Here is a 20,000-nt window from a genome sequence, read left to right on the forward strand (position 1 = left end):
CTGAGCGGCTGATGACGCGGCCACGTCATCAGCTGCTCAGCCGCGATTGGCTGAGCACAGTTATGCTCAGCCAATCGCGGCTGAGCTTCGGATGACGCTGCAGAGGGCGGCCGGCACTCGGGAAGATCCGCCAAGCTCCCGAAGAAGACGTCACTGCTGACGATCGGAGACCGTGGTCGGCACGCGACAGGTAATGTATAGCGCACCACACTTCCGGGTACACGGGTGGGGGTGGTGGGACACGGGGAAGGGGGCCATTCACAGACATAACATACATTACAAAGTTGTATAACTTTGTAATGTGTGTTATTCTGTGAATAATTTTTTTTCGCCGGACAACCCCTTTAATGGGTAATAAAAATGAATTAAAAAGAGCAAACATTGTATTTTAGCTTCATTTTACCTTTCTTTTGTAGGTACTACTGTCTAGCTGCAGTGGCAGCATTGCTGAAATACTTAGAATTTATTCAGAATTCAGTTTACGCTCCAAAATCTCTGAGATTTCGGTTTCAAGGAAGTGAACAAACAGCAATGATTGATTCTGCGTCTGCTCAGAACCTTGAACTCCTAGTGAATATCAGAGACTCCAGGTGCGGCCATAGCTGGTAAAAACATTAAAATAAGAAAACTAATTGTACACCAGATTCCTTTACTAACCTTTCTACTCCACATCTGCACATAGTAGAGATCCAGAGGCCTTAGGAAATAGAAATCACCGGCCTAAATATTATTTTACTATTACCGTGTTTAAAGAGCATCTGTCAGCTCTTCTGACTTGTCTCTTTCAGTAAATTCTTACGCTTTGAGGAAGGCTGTGTAGAGCTGACATCTGGGTGTTACCATTCACCTTGTCAATAGGATGTATCCCTACACAATGTGAGGACAAGGTCAGTGTGTAAAGGAACTTGTCCTACTGAGAAGGTGAATAGTAAAGCTCATTAAGAAGCCGTGCATGCAATGTCGAGTAGCTGCACAGTGTCTTCGAGATTGCGAAACACACCCGCACATCATGATCACAACTTAGCTTAAATGTAGTGGGAATAGGTCCGACTCATAGTCAAAGATTTTGCTGTGAAATACAATATATTGCAGTATAAGTGTATTTGCAGTGTCATTCATCAGTGGAAATGTGCCCAGAATATACATCACATATGTTCATAGGGTCCCAGTGACCCAACAGAGGTCAACTGCAGTTTCCTTCCCTAAACGATTTGGACATAGAAACGTGATCCTCTTCCTGAATTCACACGTATGATTATTTACTTACTAGTCCATCCATTCACTTTTCAGAAACAGTCACACTCTTTTTGGGGTCCTGAATACTACTAAAACTCCAGGTGGAAGCCGGAGACTCAGATCAAATATCTTGGAACCTCTGATTGATCTGGAAACCATCAACACGAGGCTGGATTGTGTCCAAGAATTTCTTGAAGATGAGGAACTTTTCTTCAGTCTCCAATCAGGTACATGGATGCTTCCTGCAGAATTTCAGTTAAGGCCCTATTACACGAATCGATTATCGGCCGATATCAGCAGTGGCGGTAGCCTGAGCTCCTGGGGGGCCCATGGCCACGCAAAAAGACTTAGACCTTATTCACACGTCCGTATGTTTTCCTGGATGAAAATCTGGATCCTCTATTTTTCATCCGCATTCCGCAAAAAATCATCAGTTTTGCATCCATATTGTGTTCCGTATTGTTATCCGTTTTTTTGAGGATCCGCAAAAAAAGGTGTAGTGAAGAAAAAAGAGGGGATGGCAAAAATGATATCAGAAGCTGTCCCAACCCCCCAAAAAAGGTCACCTGGTCGTCTTGGGGTCATTCTACAGTCATTTCTATCAGGCAGGATATTTCTGGCAGAAGGAGCTTGGTGATGTCACAAAAAAAAACGGATCCGTGATACGGATGGTTTTGTGGATTGCAATGTACTCTCCGCACATTTTGTGCTCTCCATAGACTTCTATTGGGGTGTCCGTTCTGTAATTACGGACCGTATTACAACATGTCCATTTTTTTTTGTCACGGATTGCGGATAAAAACGGATGTATGAATAACACCATTGAAAATAATGGGTTGTAATGGATTCTGTTTTTCCTGGTCCGGGAAAACGGATGAAAAATACGGACGTGTTAATTAGGCCTTATACTTTAAGTAGTGTATTGTCTCCTGGCTACAGTTCTGCCATAATTTGCAAAAAAACCCTGCTTTTTTGCCACAATTTTGCACAAATCAGGGCATCATGACATTATCTATCCTGTACTATGTACACCACACTAGTGCTTCCATAGTTACAGTAGGGTTGGGGGGCCCAGGCTTTGTGAACAGCCCGGGCCCTATGGTAAAGTTAATCCGCCCCTGGATATGGTCCGTTACCAATGATAATTGCTTTGTGTAATAGAAGACAACGTTGGCACAATGTCGGCTGATCGTTGTCTTTTAACAGGCTGAAACACAAATGATCAGCCTGGCAACGATCTGCTGCCATCACTCCATGCACCAGGAGCGGCGGCAGCAGACTACCGCTATCTTCTATGGGGTGCACCACCACTTACTGTACAGGTGCGGGGATTCCTGTCATAATAATGGGAATCCCTGCTTTAAACCATGCTCCTGCACAGAGATGTCTTCCCTCTCCAAGAGGCCGCCATACTTAGCTGCATAGGAGACATGCTGGCCACCTGGGGAGGGAGGACATCACGGTGCAAGAGCTCGGGTCACGCCCAATATGCTGGAATCCCCCAAGTGCATCCCCAATACACTTTATATTGGAGAGGGAGGACATCACTGTGCAGAAGCACGGTTTGGAGCCGGGGCATCCCGTCATTATGACCCCCCTCCTGTGAGCCTTGGTGTCCGAACACCTCAATAACTATCAGCTGAACATTTAGCTGACAGTTATCTCCCCTGATTTTGTTCTGGATACCGAACAATGTTCGAGTACTGGACAGAACTTCAAGGAGAAATTCTGTTTGAATACAGAGGTATTAGGAAACTGAGGTATTACTGTATATTTCTCAGTTTTGACTGTAACATGAGGAGTAAAATGTGGAGCAAAGGTAAGTAGCATTAAAACATGACCGAGGATATCACTCAAAGCTTAAAACCTTGAAACTGAACACAACATCCTGAACTCTGTCACATTACCCAAAGCTACTTACATTGTGTTATTTGGTACAAAGCAGTATCATTAACTGCAAGGGCACATAGGATGCCTCGGGCTGCACTGTACACAATGCCATAGTGACACATACAAACCCATTCTTATTATTCCTCAGTGTTAACAGTCACATTGTGTAAGTGTTTCATCTTGGGATAATCAGGGCTCAGACAGTGATGGCCATGCCTCAGTGATTCCACTTCCCAGAATAGAATATATGAATATTACTGAGGCAGAGCAGCGATTTTATCCCTTTAATAAGCTGAAAGAGTCACAGAATAATGATTTTATCCACTGACAATGACAATTCATAGAAATGTAGAATATTGTCAGCAGAAAAGCCATCTACTTCCCTTATAATATTTCCGTTTTACCTTCATTACCTTAGGATAGATATATGTTTATCACAGGCAGGGTTACGTTCACTTACTGTAGATTTACCTACCACATCTACTGGAAGTTTGCTCAAAGCATCTACTACTCTTTCAGTAAAGTAATGTATCTCATGGTGCTTCCAGAATGGTGCAATTTTTATTCTTTTTCTGGACTATTCAGAATAATTAAACATTGCTTTTTTCACAAGTTCTTTCCAGGTTCTTAGACACGGAACAGCTTCTCTCTAACCTTATACAGATTCCAAAGCAGAACACGGTATGTATATAGATGAGCTACAGTATATGATGCTGCAATCATTCAGATGCCTATAGGTGAGGTTAAGAAAATCCCGGCACTCACCTAGTAGAGTTATGCTTGTTTATTATGTGCAAAACATCATAGGGTACAGGAGGACGTGTTTCGGCATGTAGCCTTCATCAGCTTGAGCCAAAACGCGTCATCCTGTACCTTATGATGTTTTGCACATATTAAACAAGCATAACTCTACTAGGTGAGTGCCGGGATTTTCTTAACCGCTACTTCTGGGAAGATATCCCGCCACGAGCACCACCATCACAGAAGTGCCATCTCCTTTACAATATAGAATAGGTGAGAGCTCTATCCTGAATTTGTCAGGTTGCAGTAAAATGACATGGTGGATTTGCTAAAGATGTTTTCCCCAGCAAATCTGTTCCAAATCGCACAGCTTTTCTGTACTATGCAATCCCCAAATGACAGAAAAAAATGTTTATTTTATATCCACAATTACAGATTTTTCTGCGGATCAATGTGTAATCCACCGCAGGAGGAGGGTTATTTGCAGATTTTGACTTTGCCATTAAAGTCAATAGGGATAGTCGGCACTGTGGGTCAATTTCTGCACAGAAAATGTGTGGAAATATCAGTTTAAAAAAATCAAGTCCCCTTTGCTGGTACTGTTATACTGTGCAATTTTTTCAATGCGAAAAAAATTCACAGCAGATCTACACACCAATGCGCCTACCCTAAAAGGTGCGTGTAACCTTGCACACAAATTACATCAATTGGGCAGACTTAAAGCATAACTGTCACGTTTATTTTTATTGCAGAAATCAGTAGTATAAGCGATTTTAAGAAACTCTGTAATAGGTTTCATCAGCCAAAAAAGCCTCCTTCTGTACTCAAGAAGCAATCTCCCAGCCTCCCCCCCCCCTGACTTTTTATCTGTGCATTATCAGGCAAACACGTCTTCATTACAGAGAAGCCAGTGAAGACGGGCTCTGCTCTCTCCTATGAAGGGGGGAGGGGCTGAGGGAGATGAGGGAGCAGGAAGAGGTGTCAGCATGAAGGTCAGCTGTTTCTAGACTCTCAGGGCACCTAAACCTTTAAATTCAGGTGTCAGAAAGGTCAGTGCTTATCTATGAACTTACTGAGAGAAGATTGCAGGGTGTTGTGCTGTGCAGGACTGCTCTGTGCTCAGTCACTCCTAACAGCCCCTCCCCTCTCCATAGCCACATAATGGAGACAGAAATCCTGCTTCATTTGATGTGAGGGGGGAGGCTGGGAGATTGCTTTTTCAGTACAGAAGGAAACTCTTTTAGTACATAAAACCTATTACAGAGTTTCTTAAAATCGCTTGTATTGTTGATATTTAATGTTTTCAGAAAAATGACCCTGAAATGACAGTTACGCTTTAAGCCCCTATTACACAGGGCGATGCAGAGGAGCAAATGAGCGCCGACCTGTCAGGATAACGCTTACTTGCTCCTCGTTTCCCGCTCACTTGTAATAGCGCCGGCAGCGAGTGGGTACAAGCCGGGGGAGGCTGAGGGGGGCTGCCCGGGTGATCGCTAGATCGTCCAGGCAGCCCATCAAAGATAGCGGTGGTCTGCTACCGTCGCTACCATTACACAGAGCGACGGCAGCATATCGCTGCTATCCTGATTGTTGTGTTTTCAACATGTTAAAAGACAACGATCAGCCAACATCGTGCATTTTGGCTGATCGTTGTCTTCTATTGCACGAGACGACTATCGTCAATAACAGCCGATATCGGCTGAGTACTAAGAATCATAGTTTTGTGTAATAGGGCCTTAAGGCTATGTTCCCACACCGTTGTCTTTTGGAAAAGATTATATGCTGATTACAATGACTCGCACCATATTTATTATGCATTTTAGACACTATAAGTAAGGGTATAACCTTGGTAAAACGTGACCTGGCCTATCATGTGACACCATGCGGCAGAAATGTTGTCACAAAATTCTAGCGCAATTTAAGCCAACTAAGGAACCCTTTCCTACAGCCTCGCCGAAGGCAGCAAACGAGAGTGTTAAAGGGGTTATCCAGCGCTACAAAAACATGGCCACTTTCCCCCTACTGTTGTCTCCAGTTTGGGTTGGGTTTTGAAACTCAGTTCCATTGAAGTAAATGGAGCTCAGTTGCAAACTGCCCCTGAACTGGAGACAACAGTAGGGGGAAAAGTGACCATGTTTTTGTAGCGCTGGATAACCCCTCTAATAGTATGTTCACTCATTGCAGACTGCAGTAACGTCTCCATATCATACAGTTAGCTTCTTTACCTCAGGGCAGTCCCCTGTAATGTAACTAATGGCGGGTCCAATGATTTCCTTTGTTTATCCCTCCATTGTTTTACCATACCACCTCACCCTTTAATACAAATGATTTACAGTATTTATTAGTGTCACTGTTACTTCTACCTGCTTATTAAGTAACAATATTAGGGTAACATCCTCTGCAGTTAACGCTTTGTGTCTCTCAAGTAGTTTTACCTGCTTGGTGAGACACCTGACAAGATGATTGTATGCTCGCTTTCCTTCACAATGGATTGTCGAGTAGGATTAACACCTTTGCACTGATTCTTTTTGCTTACTAACTGTAAAATGAATTAGGAGTTTCCTGCTATTTTCCTAGCAGTGTGGTTACTCCATCTAACTGGCTGTGCTGCTCCCTCTACCACTATAGTAGGAGGGCAGATCAGAGGGAGGAAAGCATCCAAGTCTTCACAATGGGCAGATCACATAGGCTAGATTCACACTAGGTAAAAAGGATGCCCGCCTTTCATAATAACGCTTTTTAAATAGCTGATATTATTTGCGCACCTATTGGTACCACCTGTTGGCAACTTTTTGTAAAAATTGTTTTTACTTAAAGTGTCACTGTCGTTTTTTTTTTTTTTTGCAGAAATCAATAGTTCAGGTGTTTTTAAGAAACTTTGTAATTGGGTTTATTAGGCAAATATGCCATTATCTGCAATCAAAAAGACTTTCCTCAGCCCCCCCTCCTCTCTCTCATCCACTGCTCATTATCAGGAAATCTCGACTCTTTTACATCAGTCGGATCCTGTCTGTTCTATGGAGAGGGGGGGAAGAGGGAGATCAGTTACCAGCAGAAAGCAGAGAACAAAGGATTACACAGTAGGAGCTGTGTGAAAGCCGGTATTCAGAGGTCAGAGAGGTCAATTCTGCGTCAGAGGAGATAGCCGGTGATGTAACTGTAAATTAGCTCTTTGTTGTCCTGTTTTGGTGCCTCATCTCCCTCCACCGCTCCCCTCTCCATAGAAAATCATGAAGACTGGGGGGAGAGCTTCAAAATTTTCTCATGATAAAAATGCATTTTTCGGCTAATAAACCCAGTTACAAAGTTTCCTAAAATCGCCTGTACTATTGATTTTTGCTAAAAAAAATTTAACGACAGTGACACTTTAAAGAAAATGTACCATCAGGTACATCGCTCTTAGTTTTTCATATGAATATACCGGCTCCAGCACAGGGATGCCAGTGCCGTGGTCCTTTTTTTTTTTTAACTGCAGCTTGATTTCCACACATGGCATCGGTCTATTCCTGGGCCTGAAGCACTGGAGGCAGGCCCGCCCTCCCCCAGTGTGACAAAACCCCTCCACTCTGTCATGCAGCGCCATTGATTGTAATGGAACTGCGTCACAGAGGGGAGGGGGTTCGGCACACTGGGGACTGGCTCATCCACCTTCAGTGCATCAGACCGGGCCGGTTCCTGTGAATAGACTGGCAATGTGCACAAAACCGGGCCACAGTGCAAAAAAGGACCGCGGCACCAGCATCCCAGTGCTGGGGCTTGTATATTCATATAAAAAAACTGAAAGCGATGTCCCAGATGGTACATTCACTTTAATAAATTGCGAGTGCACCGTCTGCAGTCTCGTGAAGCAGCAGAACGTCCTCCAGAGCTTAAGTTTACATTCACTACCTCTGTATAAATAAGTGGACTCCCATGTTTGCAGGCTTATAGTGGGGGGATACAAGTAAGCAGAAACATTACAGATTCAGAATCAGTGTCTTTTTATTTACTGATGATTTCAGTTTAGGGGGGGTTGGGGTCATGGCATGGTGTAATGAAAGACTGGAAGCTGCGGATTAAGAACAGGGCCACATAGCAACATAGTGGCGCTCTGTCAGGGCTGGATTTTTGGGATGATTGACGGTCGGCTTATAACATTTGTATTAGGGAAACTCGTCACTATGGAGCTGTAGCTTAAAGGTTTTTCAAATACTGATGACAGAATCATCACTTATGCTCCCAATTTCTGTTACGGGGGGGGGGAGACAACTAGGACCCCCAGGAAAAAGAGGCTTCTGTTGTTCTCTGACCAAGCACTATGTAAAGAGTTAGATCACATCTTTATAATTCATCAGCTTCATTAAGAACAGACCTTGATGGCATATGCTGTAAATGTTGGGTAGGAAGCTCCTTCAGCTATTTATTCTTTTATTGTATATAAAAAGCAGAATTAAGTCCTTACAGTATTCTCTATAGAATGCACCATGCTTCTCTTAGCCTTCTGAATGAGCACTTATCCCGGTGGTTACCAAGCTCTTAATGAATCTTTAGAATTTAGGAGTCTTTGCTTTATCTTCAGGTGAATGCATCTGTATAGACTGTAATAATAATGAAGCCGATTATCTCTATGACAGGAGAAAGCCGCAGATACAAAGATAGGCTATCTCATCTCACTCAAGCATACACTTGAACTTGTGGAGCCTTTAAAGGTAACTATTGTGCTATGTTTATCTACGTTAGTGACACTTACACAAGGTAAATGGGTCGGGATTTATGCAGATTGTTACCTGTGGATTTGCACTGATTAGATCTGCAGTGGAATAATAGCAATTCCTTTGCTTCTATAGCGCTGACATATTCCACAGCAATGTACCAAGAATTTATTTTCAAATGTCACTAATTCCATTTTTCTATGTCTTAGGGCGTAATTAAAAACTGTAAAACCCCCCTACTGCAGGCGTATCACTCATCGATAGATGATGCCAGGTGAGTGGAGATCACTGCGATTCCAAGTTTTGTTACATATAAGCCATTCCGTCAGGCTCCACATCTGCCCTTGTCGACAAGCTGTCAAAATGGGAGGCCAAGAAGATCCCAACGTGTCCATTGACTTGAAAGTAGTGTAATTGTGACTTTGCATTTTATGAAGATATACGTTTTCTGTGCAAGACTCTTAAGGCCGCCATGGTAGACCATGTTTACTCAAAAGCCGTATACATTGACAAAATCAACCAAACTTATGATTACACTCCATTTAGCCCATTAAAGTCAGTGGGCATGGTGGGCTCTGATGTGGCTTCATTTTTGACAGCTTGCTGATTTGGAGTTGACGAAGAACCTGGCGTATAAACATAATGGAGGGAATTTATCGTTAGTGCATCTGGCGTATGCCAGGGAAAAGGTGCAAAAAACTGCCTGATGGGCGGGCACCGCAAGGCAGGGAGGAGGTCTGGCCACCTGATGTATCATGATATACGTCTGCTAGCTAGTTCCAGAAGAGGAGTAGATTGCTATGCCATGCGGCAGGCCCAGGCTGGCTGGATTTATTGAGATGTGTGCACCTCTTAGTTAACCCGACAGGGTGCATGGGGGTGAGGTTTTATTTAAAGGGAATCCTTTACCTGTTATTCTCTTTCCAAACTGCTGACATTATTAGATAGCTGTTAGGTAAAGGAAACACATGGTACCTTTCATATATCCATCTGTGCTTTCAGGATGTAATGTTTCCTCTCTCCTCCCTCACTGCTTGATTGACACCTGGAAGCAGAGTCCCCAGCAGATTCTTGTATGGAAGGGGAAGGGGAAGGGGGGGAGGAGGTGTTACAGGTTGCTGTATGAGCTTGGGAAAGCCTCTTTGACTCTTCATTCTATAGAATAAAAGCATTTTTCTATGTTCTGGAAGCACAGACAGATATATAATGTGTCTCCTTCAACTAACAGCTATCTAACAGTGTCAGCAGTTTGGAACGCGAATTGCAGCTGAAAGATTACCTATAAAACCGGCATACCTGTACCCCTTGATATATTTCATTTATGGTGAATGTGAACAGGGGGGGGTGTCAAACGCAGCAGATGTAATTGAGCCTTTATTAGTATAAGGCCATGTTCACACACAGTAAAGTAGAAGCAAAGTACAACAGTGTGTTCTCTACCTACTTCATACCTGAGGTTTGGCTGCTGTAGTTGTAAACCTCACAGCTTCTTGTTCTGTCAGTAAATGACCCCTTATATGTTTACATTTCATTTTTTTTTTTAGGTTTAACATCATACTTGAAAAAATTAAAACAATTATTAATGATGAAACCAGATACACCAGAGGATGCCTCAATGTGAGGACTCAGAAGTGTTATGCCATAAAGCCAAATATTAATGAGTTCCTGGATATTGCCAGAAGGACTTATGCAGAAATTATAGACGACATCGCTGGTACTGAATGCAGCCAACATTGTTTACTATATATTGTTTGTGGTGTATTCTTTCCAATGTGGAGAGCAGGAGAGGTTTTCTATGGGGATTTGCTGCTGCTCTGGACAGTTCCTGACATGGACAGAGGTGGCAGCAGAGAGCACTGTGTCAGACTGGAAAGAATACACCACTTCCTGCAGGACATACAGCAGCTGATAAGTACTGAAAGACTGGAATTTTTTTTTAAATAGAACTAAAATACAAATCCCTGACACTTTCTGATACCGGTTAAATTAAAAGATTTTTTTCCTGCTGTAGTACCCCTTTAAAAAACACTCCTCTGGTGTAGCCACACACATTTAAGCCCCACCTCTTGTTGATATCACTTCATGCTGTATTCTCCATTCTTTATAATATTGTTATTGTGGGTTACATGGGGGCTATGAGGTGTACGCTTTTATCTCTGTACAGTAATGATATCCCAGCTTTCTGATGAGTACAATTTACCATTACGGACAAGTTTCAGCATGGCTCGAGGATTCTTCATTCAGACTAACGTGGAACATGGGTACATGCAGCAAACCCTCCCTACAGAGTTTGTTAAGGTACATATCATTTTATATGAACATTGCTGTATCCTTGGCCTTAGTACTGGACTAATAATCAATAATTCAATAGCAATAATCTGCTGGATCAGGCCGATTTGTCAGATTATCGTTCTGTGCACTAAAGACAACAATCAGTCAATGAAAACGATCGTCAGCTTATCGTGTCCCTATGTTCTGACTTAAAATCTACGTCCACCGACCACGCATGTGTAATAGCGATGCACGGCCAACAGCTGATGGATATGTAAATAAAATGATAAAGTATATACATACCTTCCCACGCTCCCCAGTGTCTTCCTGGCTTCTCCCTACTCCCTGCAGCCGCCAGTGCAACTTCAGAGCCCATAGGCAAGAGTGGTTCTGTCTCCAGAAGATTTTTTTTTTCATTTTATGCAATTCTTATTGAAACAAAATCAGGCATGTGTAAACCACGTATCCTTGTGTACAGCATGTATCTACACAGAGAGATTAATCTGACAGATTCTTGAAGCCAAGACCAGGAATGGATCTGAAAAGAGGAGAAATCTCAGTCTTTCCTTTATGACCTGTTCTCTGGTTATAGTCTGTTCCTGGCTTTGGCTTCAAAAATCTCTCTGTGTAAAGGCATCCTTAGGCAGAACTGAACCTCTCATCCACACTTTGTTATCTTTCTTCTCTGTACCAGGTGACACGAGTGAAGAACACCATCAGCTTTACAACCGTGGACCTGATCAAGATGAATGAAAGGTGTCAGGAATCTCTGAAAGAAATCTATCATATGTCTTACGTGTAAGATTTTGTTAGGTTGTCTTCTCTAAATATGCTTATTTGCACAGCTATTTTTGGGACCCTCAGCTAACCAGAGTATGGGGGTCTTATGTCTATTTTTTGCATTACGCTACATGAAACGATGGAAGCAATATTGTGCAGTAAAATAGATGTGGGGCAGTGATACACAATATGCCTGTCACTCCAATGATATTTCATACAAAAATAAAAAAAAGTATGGCAAAGGGATTCTAAGGTAGTTAAAAATACATCTTCATTGATGGCTCCGGCTGCTGATGTATCTCTCCTCCATACTTTACACTACAGCTCTGTGTCCTCAGATTGGTTTTTGTGTTTGACCTCCCCTGGCAAAATTTATAAGATGAGATCATTAAACATAAAGGAAGACCCCCAGCCATTATACCTTATAGCAAATAGACTATTCACATCTATGACAAAAAACAATGTTTGCTTAAAGAAGAAGTCTCGTGAAAATTTTTATTAAAGTATTGTATTGCCCCCAAAAAGTTATACAAATTACCAATATACACTTATTACGGGAAATGCCTATAAAGTGCTTTTTTTCCCTGCACTTACTACTGCATCAAGGCTTCACTTCCTGGATAACATGGTAATGTCACTTCCTGGATAACATGGTGATGTCACGACCCGACTGCCAGAGCTGTGTGGGCTGTGGCTGCTGGAGAGGATAATGGCAGGGGGACACTGAGGGACACAGGGCACTGGAGGGACACTGAGCATCCCCCTGCCATCATCCTCTTCAGCAGCCATAGCCCGCACAGCTCTGGGAGTCGAGTCGTGACATCACCATTTTATCCAGGAAGTGACATCACCATTTTATCCAGGAAGTGACATCACCATTTTATCCAGGAAGTGAAGCCTTGATGCAGTAGTAAGTGCAGGGGAAAAAAGCACTATATAAGCATTTCCCATAATAAGTGTATATTGGTGATTTTTTTGGGAGGCAATACAATACTTTAATAAAAATTTTCGCCGGACTTGTTCTTTAAAGGGGGTTTCCAAGCTTTTCCCCAAAAATGCCCATGGGCAGGAAAAAAACATATACTCGCCCCTCCGCTATCTCCATTACTAAAGAGCACAGCACAGGTTTCCTGATGACGTCCTGTACACTCATTATATTCAATCACTGGCCTAAGCAGTTATATGTGACCACAGAGGAAAAACCAGGAACAACCACCATCTTTTTCTGCACTCTGTGGGTGGATTCACATGTGTTATTTCAGTGAGCATTTTTTATCCAAAACCAGGAGTAGAAGTGACAAGCATCTTCTTTATAAGCAGGGCGGATTGTGCCTAGTTGTTAATATTTTTGGACAATGTGCAAAAAAAAATTAAATAAATTCTTAAAAAAAAAAAAAAGAAGTGACAAGGATCATATTATTGTATTATTATCTTCTGTATTTTCAGAATCATTTGTCAGCTTCTTAGTGAGATCTACGAACACATCCATTGCCTCTATAAGTTATCAGACGCGGTCTCCATGCTGGACATGCTGCTGGCCTTTGCCAATATTTGTACGTTTTCAGAATATGGTAAGAACCTAGTTTTATAATGAAAATCTACATTTACACATTGTGGGGGAGATTTATCTAACATGGCGTAAAGCGAAACTAGCAACCAATCAGATTCCACCTTTCATTTTCCAAATAGTCTGTGAGGAATGAAATGTTGAATCTGTTTGGTTTCTTGGGGCAACAGAGCCAGTTTTACTTTACGCCATGCTTGATAAATCTCCCCCTATGTGTGCTGAAGGGAACAAAATCTATAGAATAACACCCCTACTAACAGCAATACTGCACTGTGCAGGCTCTGTGATGTGTAATACAGCAAACATTATTCAACTTCTCAGGAACTTATAATACTATGTCTGAATGATACTGGTGTTAAAAGGGTTATCCAGCGCTACAAAAACATGGCTGCTTTTGCACCACACTTGTCTCCAGATTGGGTGGGGTTTGAAACTGTTCCATTGAAGTAAATGGAGCTTAATTGCAAACCACACCTGAACTGGAGACAAGAGTGGGGAAAAAGTGGCCATGTTTTTGTAGAGCTGGATAACCTCTTTTAAGGGGTTTTCCAGGCAAAACAGAGCAGTGTTTCCCAACCTGTGGCTCTCCAGTTGGTGCAGAAAAGGCTTTGGCTGTCCACAGCTTGGAAATCACTGCTAAAGAATGTCTATGGACCCTTCTACTCCACCAAGCACAAAACAGGGAGACAAGTGCTCAGCTTAGAGCTTCTCCCTCCTCTTCCCAGTAATCGGTGGGAGTATTGACACGCAAACCCTCAGTGATCAAAACTTTGACACGTGTCTATGACATAGGCTTCTTAAGGCAGTCAACTATATGCACTTGAGACATACATTCAAAATCTATCCTATTTTGATTTTAATATAACTAGTTTGATTTTAATATAACTAGTAGGATGCCAATGAACACTGAGTAATGCTAACTTCACCCTCTCTCTGTTTCCTGCAGTTCGTCCAGAATTCACAGATACAACAGCTATTAAGCAGGGCTGGCACCCGATCTTAGAAAAGATAGCAGTGAGGAAACCAGTGGCCAATGACACCTTTATAAGTGAGGGGAATAATTTTATCATACTCACCGGACCAAATATGAGCGGAAAATCGACCTACCTGAAACAGATTGTTCTTTGTCAGATAATGGCACAAATAGGTAAGAACAAAGATGAATGAGACTATAACCTGCTGTTTACTGCTGTTTTTTTATTACTACTGGAATGTACATTGTTGCTTCTATTGGAGTTGTGGGACGGTTTCATCCATGCATATGCATTAAGCTGTTTACATTACAAGGTCCTTTAAAGGGCACCAATCACGCCGAAAATCCATCTTAAGATAACGAAACGTGCTGGCACATCACCCAGCACGTTTCCTAAACATCCTCTTGTAACCTCCGTGCCCCCCTCCATCAGTCAGTAATCTTACTTTGAAGAAGTCCCGCGCTGTATGTAAATTTCTGGCAAGTAGTCACGGTGGGTGGATTTAGTCAAGGTGGGCAGAATCAGTCACAGGTCCTGGGCGTCTGTAATGGCTGTAATCACGCCCAGAGGGGCGTGCTTGAGGTCTGCCTTCCATCCACGTGACCCGGTGGCTTGCGTTTCACGTTGGCGGCGCGCTCACATCATCCGCACGCAGCGCAGACGTCTTCTGTAGTCCGCGCATGTGCAGTACGGCGGGAGACGACGCCGATGTACTGCGCATGCGCGGACCCTGGAAGATGACGGCGCTGCGTGCGGATGACATCAGCGCGACGCCGACGTGAAACGCAAGCTGCCGAGTCACGTGGATGGAAGGCAGACCTCAAGCACGCCCCTCTGGGCGTGATTACAGCCTTTACAGACGCCCAGGACCTGTGACTGATTCTGCCCACCTTCTTCAAAGTAAGATTACTGACTGATGGAGGGGGGCATGGAGGTTACAGGGGGATGTTTAGGAAACGTGCTGGGTGATGTGCCAGCACATTTCCTTATCTTAAGATGGATTTTCGGCGTGATTGGTTCCCTTTAAGACCCACAGATTTGTCAGCCACAAACGAGTGCAGTGCCTTAACAGGAGACAAATCAAGCGGCTGGGCTGCACAAACAATCCTTGTATCGTTCGTGCAGCCTGGAAAACTGACAGCACAGATATATATCACAAGCAGCACAGATGTACTCAGTACATTCGCTTCAAGTTTTGCACATGAATAGATCGGTGCCGCAGTTTTTTTTTGAACTGTGGCCCGATTCCCATTCATTTCCGGGGCACGGGCCGGGGTGAAGCACTGGAGGCGGACTGGCTCGCCCCCAATCGGAGGAAACCTCCGCCCCTCTGTGACACAGCTCTATTAGAATCAATGGAGCCTGCATCCTTGGTTAGTCATTGTCACTTTTATATATGCCGATTGTCACCCGCAGGAGCGTTTCTAGCAACACTTCTGTGTGAAAGGCCCTGTACAGTCCCAGTACAATTATAACACTACATCCTAATGATGGTGCATCCTTTCTCCTAGTTTACTCTTGTTTGTGCCACCTCTGTCACTGTAGCCCATTGACCTAATAAACACAAACTACTAGAAGCTTCTGGAATGTGTCTCTCTGGGAGCAGGAATGTTTTGTAATAAGAAGCTCAATGCAATGTTAAGAAGTTACACAAAAATCTTGTATCCGGGTAATTAGAGGTTTGTGTAACAGCTACAACTCCATTCATTCAGTGTTACCATAGTCTTCAGTACAACTCGCTGTGAGCGTTCCAGCATGGATACACAATAACACACTGAGGGGTTCATGTTTTATAGGCTCCTTCGTCCCTGCAGAATATTGCTCCTTCAGAATCGCTGAGCAGATATTTACCAGGATTGGGATGGATGATGATATCGAAACAAATGCCTCTACATTCATGAAGGAAATGAAGGAGGTATTAGAAACACGTATAATAAAATGATGTGCACTCTCCAATACCCAGATCTGAGGTGTATACTGAGGTAACCTAGGATATAAGACAGGAGGAAGGAGGAAAAGAAGGACATAATGGAAACCTTTATATATGTTACAGGAGGAAGGAGGAAAAGAAGGACATAATGGAAACCTTTCTATATGTTACAGGAGGAAGAAGGGAAAGGGGGATGGACACAGCGGAAACCTTTATATATGTTACAGGAGGAAGAAGGGAAGGAAGACACAATGGAAACCTTTATATATGTTACAGGAGGAAGAAGGGAAAAGGGGGACATGATGGAAACCTTTGTATATGTTACAGGAGGAAGAAGGGAAAGGGGGGACATTATGGAAACCTTTATATATGTTACAGGAGGAAGAAGGAAAGGAAGACATGATGGAAAGCTGTATATATGTTACAGGAGGAAGAAGGGAAAAGGGGGACATGATGGAAACCTTTGTATATGTTAAAGGAGGAAGAAGGGAAAGGAGGGCCTGATGGAAACCTTTATATATGTTACTGGAGGAAGAAGAGAAAGGGGGGCCTGATGGAAACCTTTATATATGTTACAGGAGGAAGAAGGAAAGGAAGACATGATAGAAACGTTAAAGGGTTTATCCAGACTTATTTCAGAAATAGCGCCACTCCCGTCCTCAGTTTGGGTTTTGCAGCTCAGTTCCATTGAAGTGCATGGAGCTGAATTGTCATACCAAACACTACCTGAGGACATGGGTGGCGCTGTTTTGCAACAAAGTAGCTGTGCTTTTTCTAAACCTGGATAACCCCTTTACTATATGTTACAGGAGGAAGAAGGGAAAGGCGAGCATGATGGAAACCTTCATATTTGTTACAGGAGGAAGAGAAAGGGAAGTACGATGGAAACCTTTATATATGTTACAGGAGGAAGAAGGGAAAGGGGGGACATGATGGAAACCTTTATTTATGGTACAGGAGGAAGAAGGGAAAGGGGGGGCATGATGGAAACCTTTATAAATGTTACAGGAGAAAGAAGGGAAAGGGGAACACAATGGAAACCTTTATATACGTTACAGGAGGAAGAAGGGTAAGGAAGAGCATGATGGATACCTTTTTATATAAGACCCTATTAGGATGTATGAATGGATTGATTATTTACTTATTTATTTATTATTATTAGTATTATTTATTATTTTTACAGATTACATACATTATGCAGAACGCAAATGAAAAGTCTTTAATAATAATTGATGAACTGGGTAGAGGCACCAGCGCTGAGGAAGGAATTGGCATCTGCTTTGCTGTCTGTGAGCGCCTTATAGGATCAAAGGTATCTTTCAGTCTTCTTTGATAGATGACACAATGCAGAGGCTGCAGACCTGTGACCTTATCCGTTCATAATCTTCATAATCTTTTTCTCCTTTTAGGCTTTTACGCTTTTTGCCACTCATTTTTTGGAGCTGTGTCACCTGGGTACTATGTATCCAAATGTGCAGAACTTTCACTTTGAGGTGAAACATGAAGACGCCATCTCTTACATATCTTACACATACTTGCTATCAAAAGGGCACACACAAGAGAAGAATTATGGCAAGAAGACGTTTCATTGGTCATTGATGTCTGTTCTGTCGCTGTCGCTGTCTAGTTTTATCTGTTACATTACTAATATCCTGTTTTTAGGTTTAAAGGCAGCATCACTTTCATCATTACCTCCCTCAGTATTAGAGGATGCCAATAAGCTCTCCAGGCTGGTCGCAGACAGAATTCTAGTAAGTGAATGTCTAGCAATAGTTATCCACCATTAGGAAAATGTTCGGCGCTCACGTTATGGTGGGCACAGGTACCCTGGGTATGGGCTGCTGCCAGTAAGAGGCTGACGCTAACCATAAAAGTGTTAGCTCCTTCTCCTAAGAGACACCTGTCCTATATGAAATGAGTTTTATATAATTGCTCATAGGAGGATTGCTAATAGAATCCATTTTTTTTTTAATAAATTTAGTTTATTTTTTTCCTGTCCAGAAAAAGGTGAATGGTGTCCACCCCACCACCAAGACAAGTGAGACAAGAGAACCAGATCTCCCCCGTCACCCACCAGCCTAAGGGTCACCCAGATTCCTCTCTGCTCTCTCACCCAGGCTTCATGCGCTGTACTTGTCCTAATCCAGGGTGGTGTCATTCCTTCAGAGAGGCCTAGACCTTGGACTAGCCCTGAGATCTCTCACAGTTCTTGTTTCTTTCCTGTCTATTGTTTTCCATCAGTCACTGGCTTCGTCAGAGAGCTGTAACATTCTGCAGAATGTCAGCAATCACAAGATACAGATGACCGGCACCAGTCAATGAACGAGTATTCCTGCCGCTCACTGGTGGAAATCACCGATAGGCAAAGTCATAGCAGGGTGCTCAGAACTAAAATAAGTGTCCAATGTGAATAGCAACTCAGAAAAAAGTTTGGTACCCACCACCATTGCGATCAATCTGAGGTGCAGCAGAGAGGGGGATACACAGATAGACACAATCCTGGACGCAACCCCCCTCCCTGCTGCACCTCCATCGTGGAATAAGTTATAATTGATCACAATGGTGGTGAGTGCTGAATGTTATTCTCAGTTGCTATTAAATCAACAGATGTGATATAAATGCAAGTTCGCAATTTACATGAATTACATATATATTTTTTAGTGATCATGCATTAAACAAAGCTATACTTACCTGTATCCAGGTCCAGTCTCCTGAAGCTTTCTAGTCTTGTGGTAGTTGAAAAAAAGAGACTAAACACAGGAAGTCATGGCCCGTACATAGGGTCACGGCTGAATGTGTCCATCAGTCACATGACTGTTTTTTCAGTGAGCGCACAGATGACCTGGACTTCCTGTGTTTATTTTTTTATTTTTTCAACCAGCACAAGACTAAAAAGCTTTAGGAGACTGGACCTGGATTTCTGGTAAGTTCAGCTTTTGTTTAACAGCATGAGAACTAAAAAAAAAAATGAATGTAAATTGCAGACTTGCTTTTTATCACATCTACTGTTGATTCAGATTTTGAAAGGTATACACTTTAACATCTCTTTTTTTTCTTGATTAACAGCAAAAGCAAAGCAGCACTCCAGAGAGTGCCAGGCAGACGGCAGACTATCGCTTAGCTCTAAGACTGCTGCAGGCTGCAAAGAATTCACAGCTGGACTCGGACAGTCTAAGAACTTATCTCAAGCTGCTGAAAAGCAAATATTCCTCCACGTGTTGTGGAAGTGATCAGTCATCTATGGAATCTGCTGAGTGACTGCAGATATGTGCACCAAATAATGCAATAAAACCTAATGAAGGACAGATAAACATGATCATGTGTGATTAACATTTTAACTATTTATTTAAAAAAAATAGAGGCCACCATATTGGAGACACACTGCGCATTTGTGTAAAGGTTTAAAGGGGTTGTATGGTGTTAGAAAAACATGTCTGCTTTCTTCCAGAAACAGCACCATTCCTGTCCTCAGATTAAGGGTGTGGGTTTTGCAGCTCAGCTCCATTGAAGGAAATGGAGCTGAATTGTAGTACCACACACAACCTGAGGACAGGGGTGACACTGTTTTTTTTTCCCCAGGAAAGTAGCTGTTTTATCTAATCCTTAATAACCCCTTTAATTCATGTGGTCTATAGTTTAGGAGATGGCACAACAGACGCAGCCTCTTCAAACAACTCAAGCAGGCTTTACTCCATAGAGGCATGTCAAACTTGACACTAACATACAAGTGACAGATAAGTGGTACTGTCGGGGCAATGACTCAGTAACCTATTCTCCCTATGTACCAGGGAGGCCTCCCTATAATATGTGCACAAAAAAACAAACAAAAGAAAACAAATTCACATCTCCTAAAGCAATGAAATAAATGTACAGGTGTATGCTGCCATGGCTGCAATTCCAAAGCAAACACACATCTTTAC

The 20,000-nt window shown here is 42.7% G+C and overlaps 1 protein-coding gene across 2 annotated transcripts in view; it reads left to right on the forward strand.

Moving 5' to 3' along the window:
* MSH4 (mutS homolog 4) overlaps positions 1-19,378 on the forward strand; it is a 29,793-nt gene extending 10,415 nt beyond the window's left edge. For both annotated transcript variants that reach the window (XM_069979444.1, XM_069979445.1), the window contains exons 6-20: positions 417-590; positions 1,291-1,463; positions 3,740-3,807; positions 8,481-8,555; positions 8,768-8,832; positions 10,103-10,272; positions 10,723-10,856; positions 11,524-11,627; positions 13,056-13,180; positions 14,123-14,323; positions 15,947-16,065; positions 17,264-17,392; positions 17,490-17,652; positions 17,743-17,831; positions 19,147-19,378. In XM_069979444.1, coding sequence (XP_069835545.1) covers positions 417-590; positions 1,291-1,463; positions 3,740-3,807; positions 8,481-8,555; positions 8,768-8,832; positions 10,103-10,272; positions 10,723-10,856; positions 11,524-11,627; positions 13,056-13,180; positions 14,123-14,323; positions 15,947-16,065; positions 17,264-17,392; positions 17,490-17,652; positions 17,743-17,831; positions 19,147-19,338 — 1,981 coding nt within the window. In that variant the 3' untranslated portion in view covers positions 19,339-19,378. The remainder of the gene's footprint in view (positions 1-416; positions 591-1,290; positions 1,464-3,739; positions 3,808-8,480; positions 8,556-8,767; positions 8,833-10,102; positions 10,273-10,722; positions 10,857-11,523; positions 11,628-13,055; positions 13,181-14,122; positions 14,324-15,946; positions 16,066-17,263; positions 17,393-17,489; positions 17,653-17,742; positions 17,832-19,146) is intronic.
* The last annotated feature ends 622 nt before the right edge of the window (positions 19,379-20,000 follow it).

Source organism: Dendropsophus ebraccatus, chromosome 8 (assembly GCF_027789765.1).
Source record: "Dendropsophus ebraccatus isolate aDenEbr1 chromosome 8, aDenEbr1.pat, whole genome shotgun sequence".
NCBI lineage: Eukaryota > Metazoa > Chordata > Amphibia > Anura > Hylidae > Dendropsophus > Dendropsophus ebraccatus.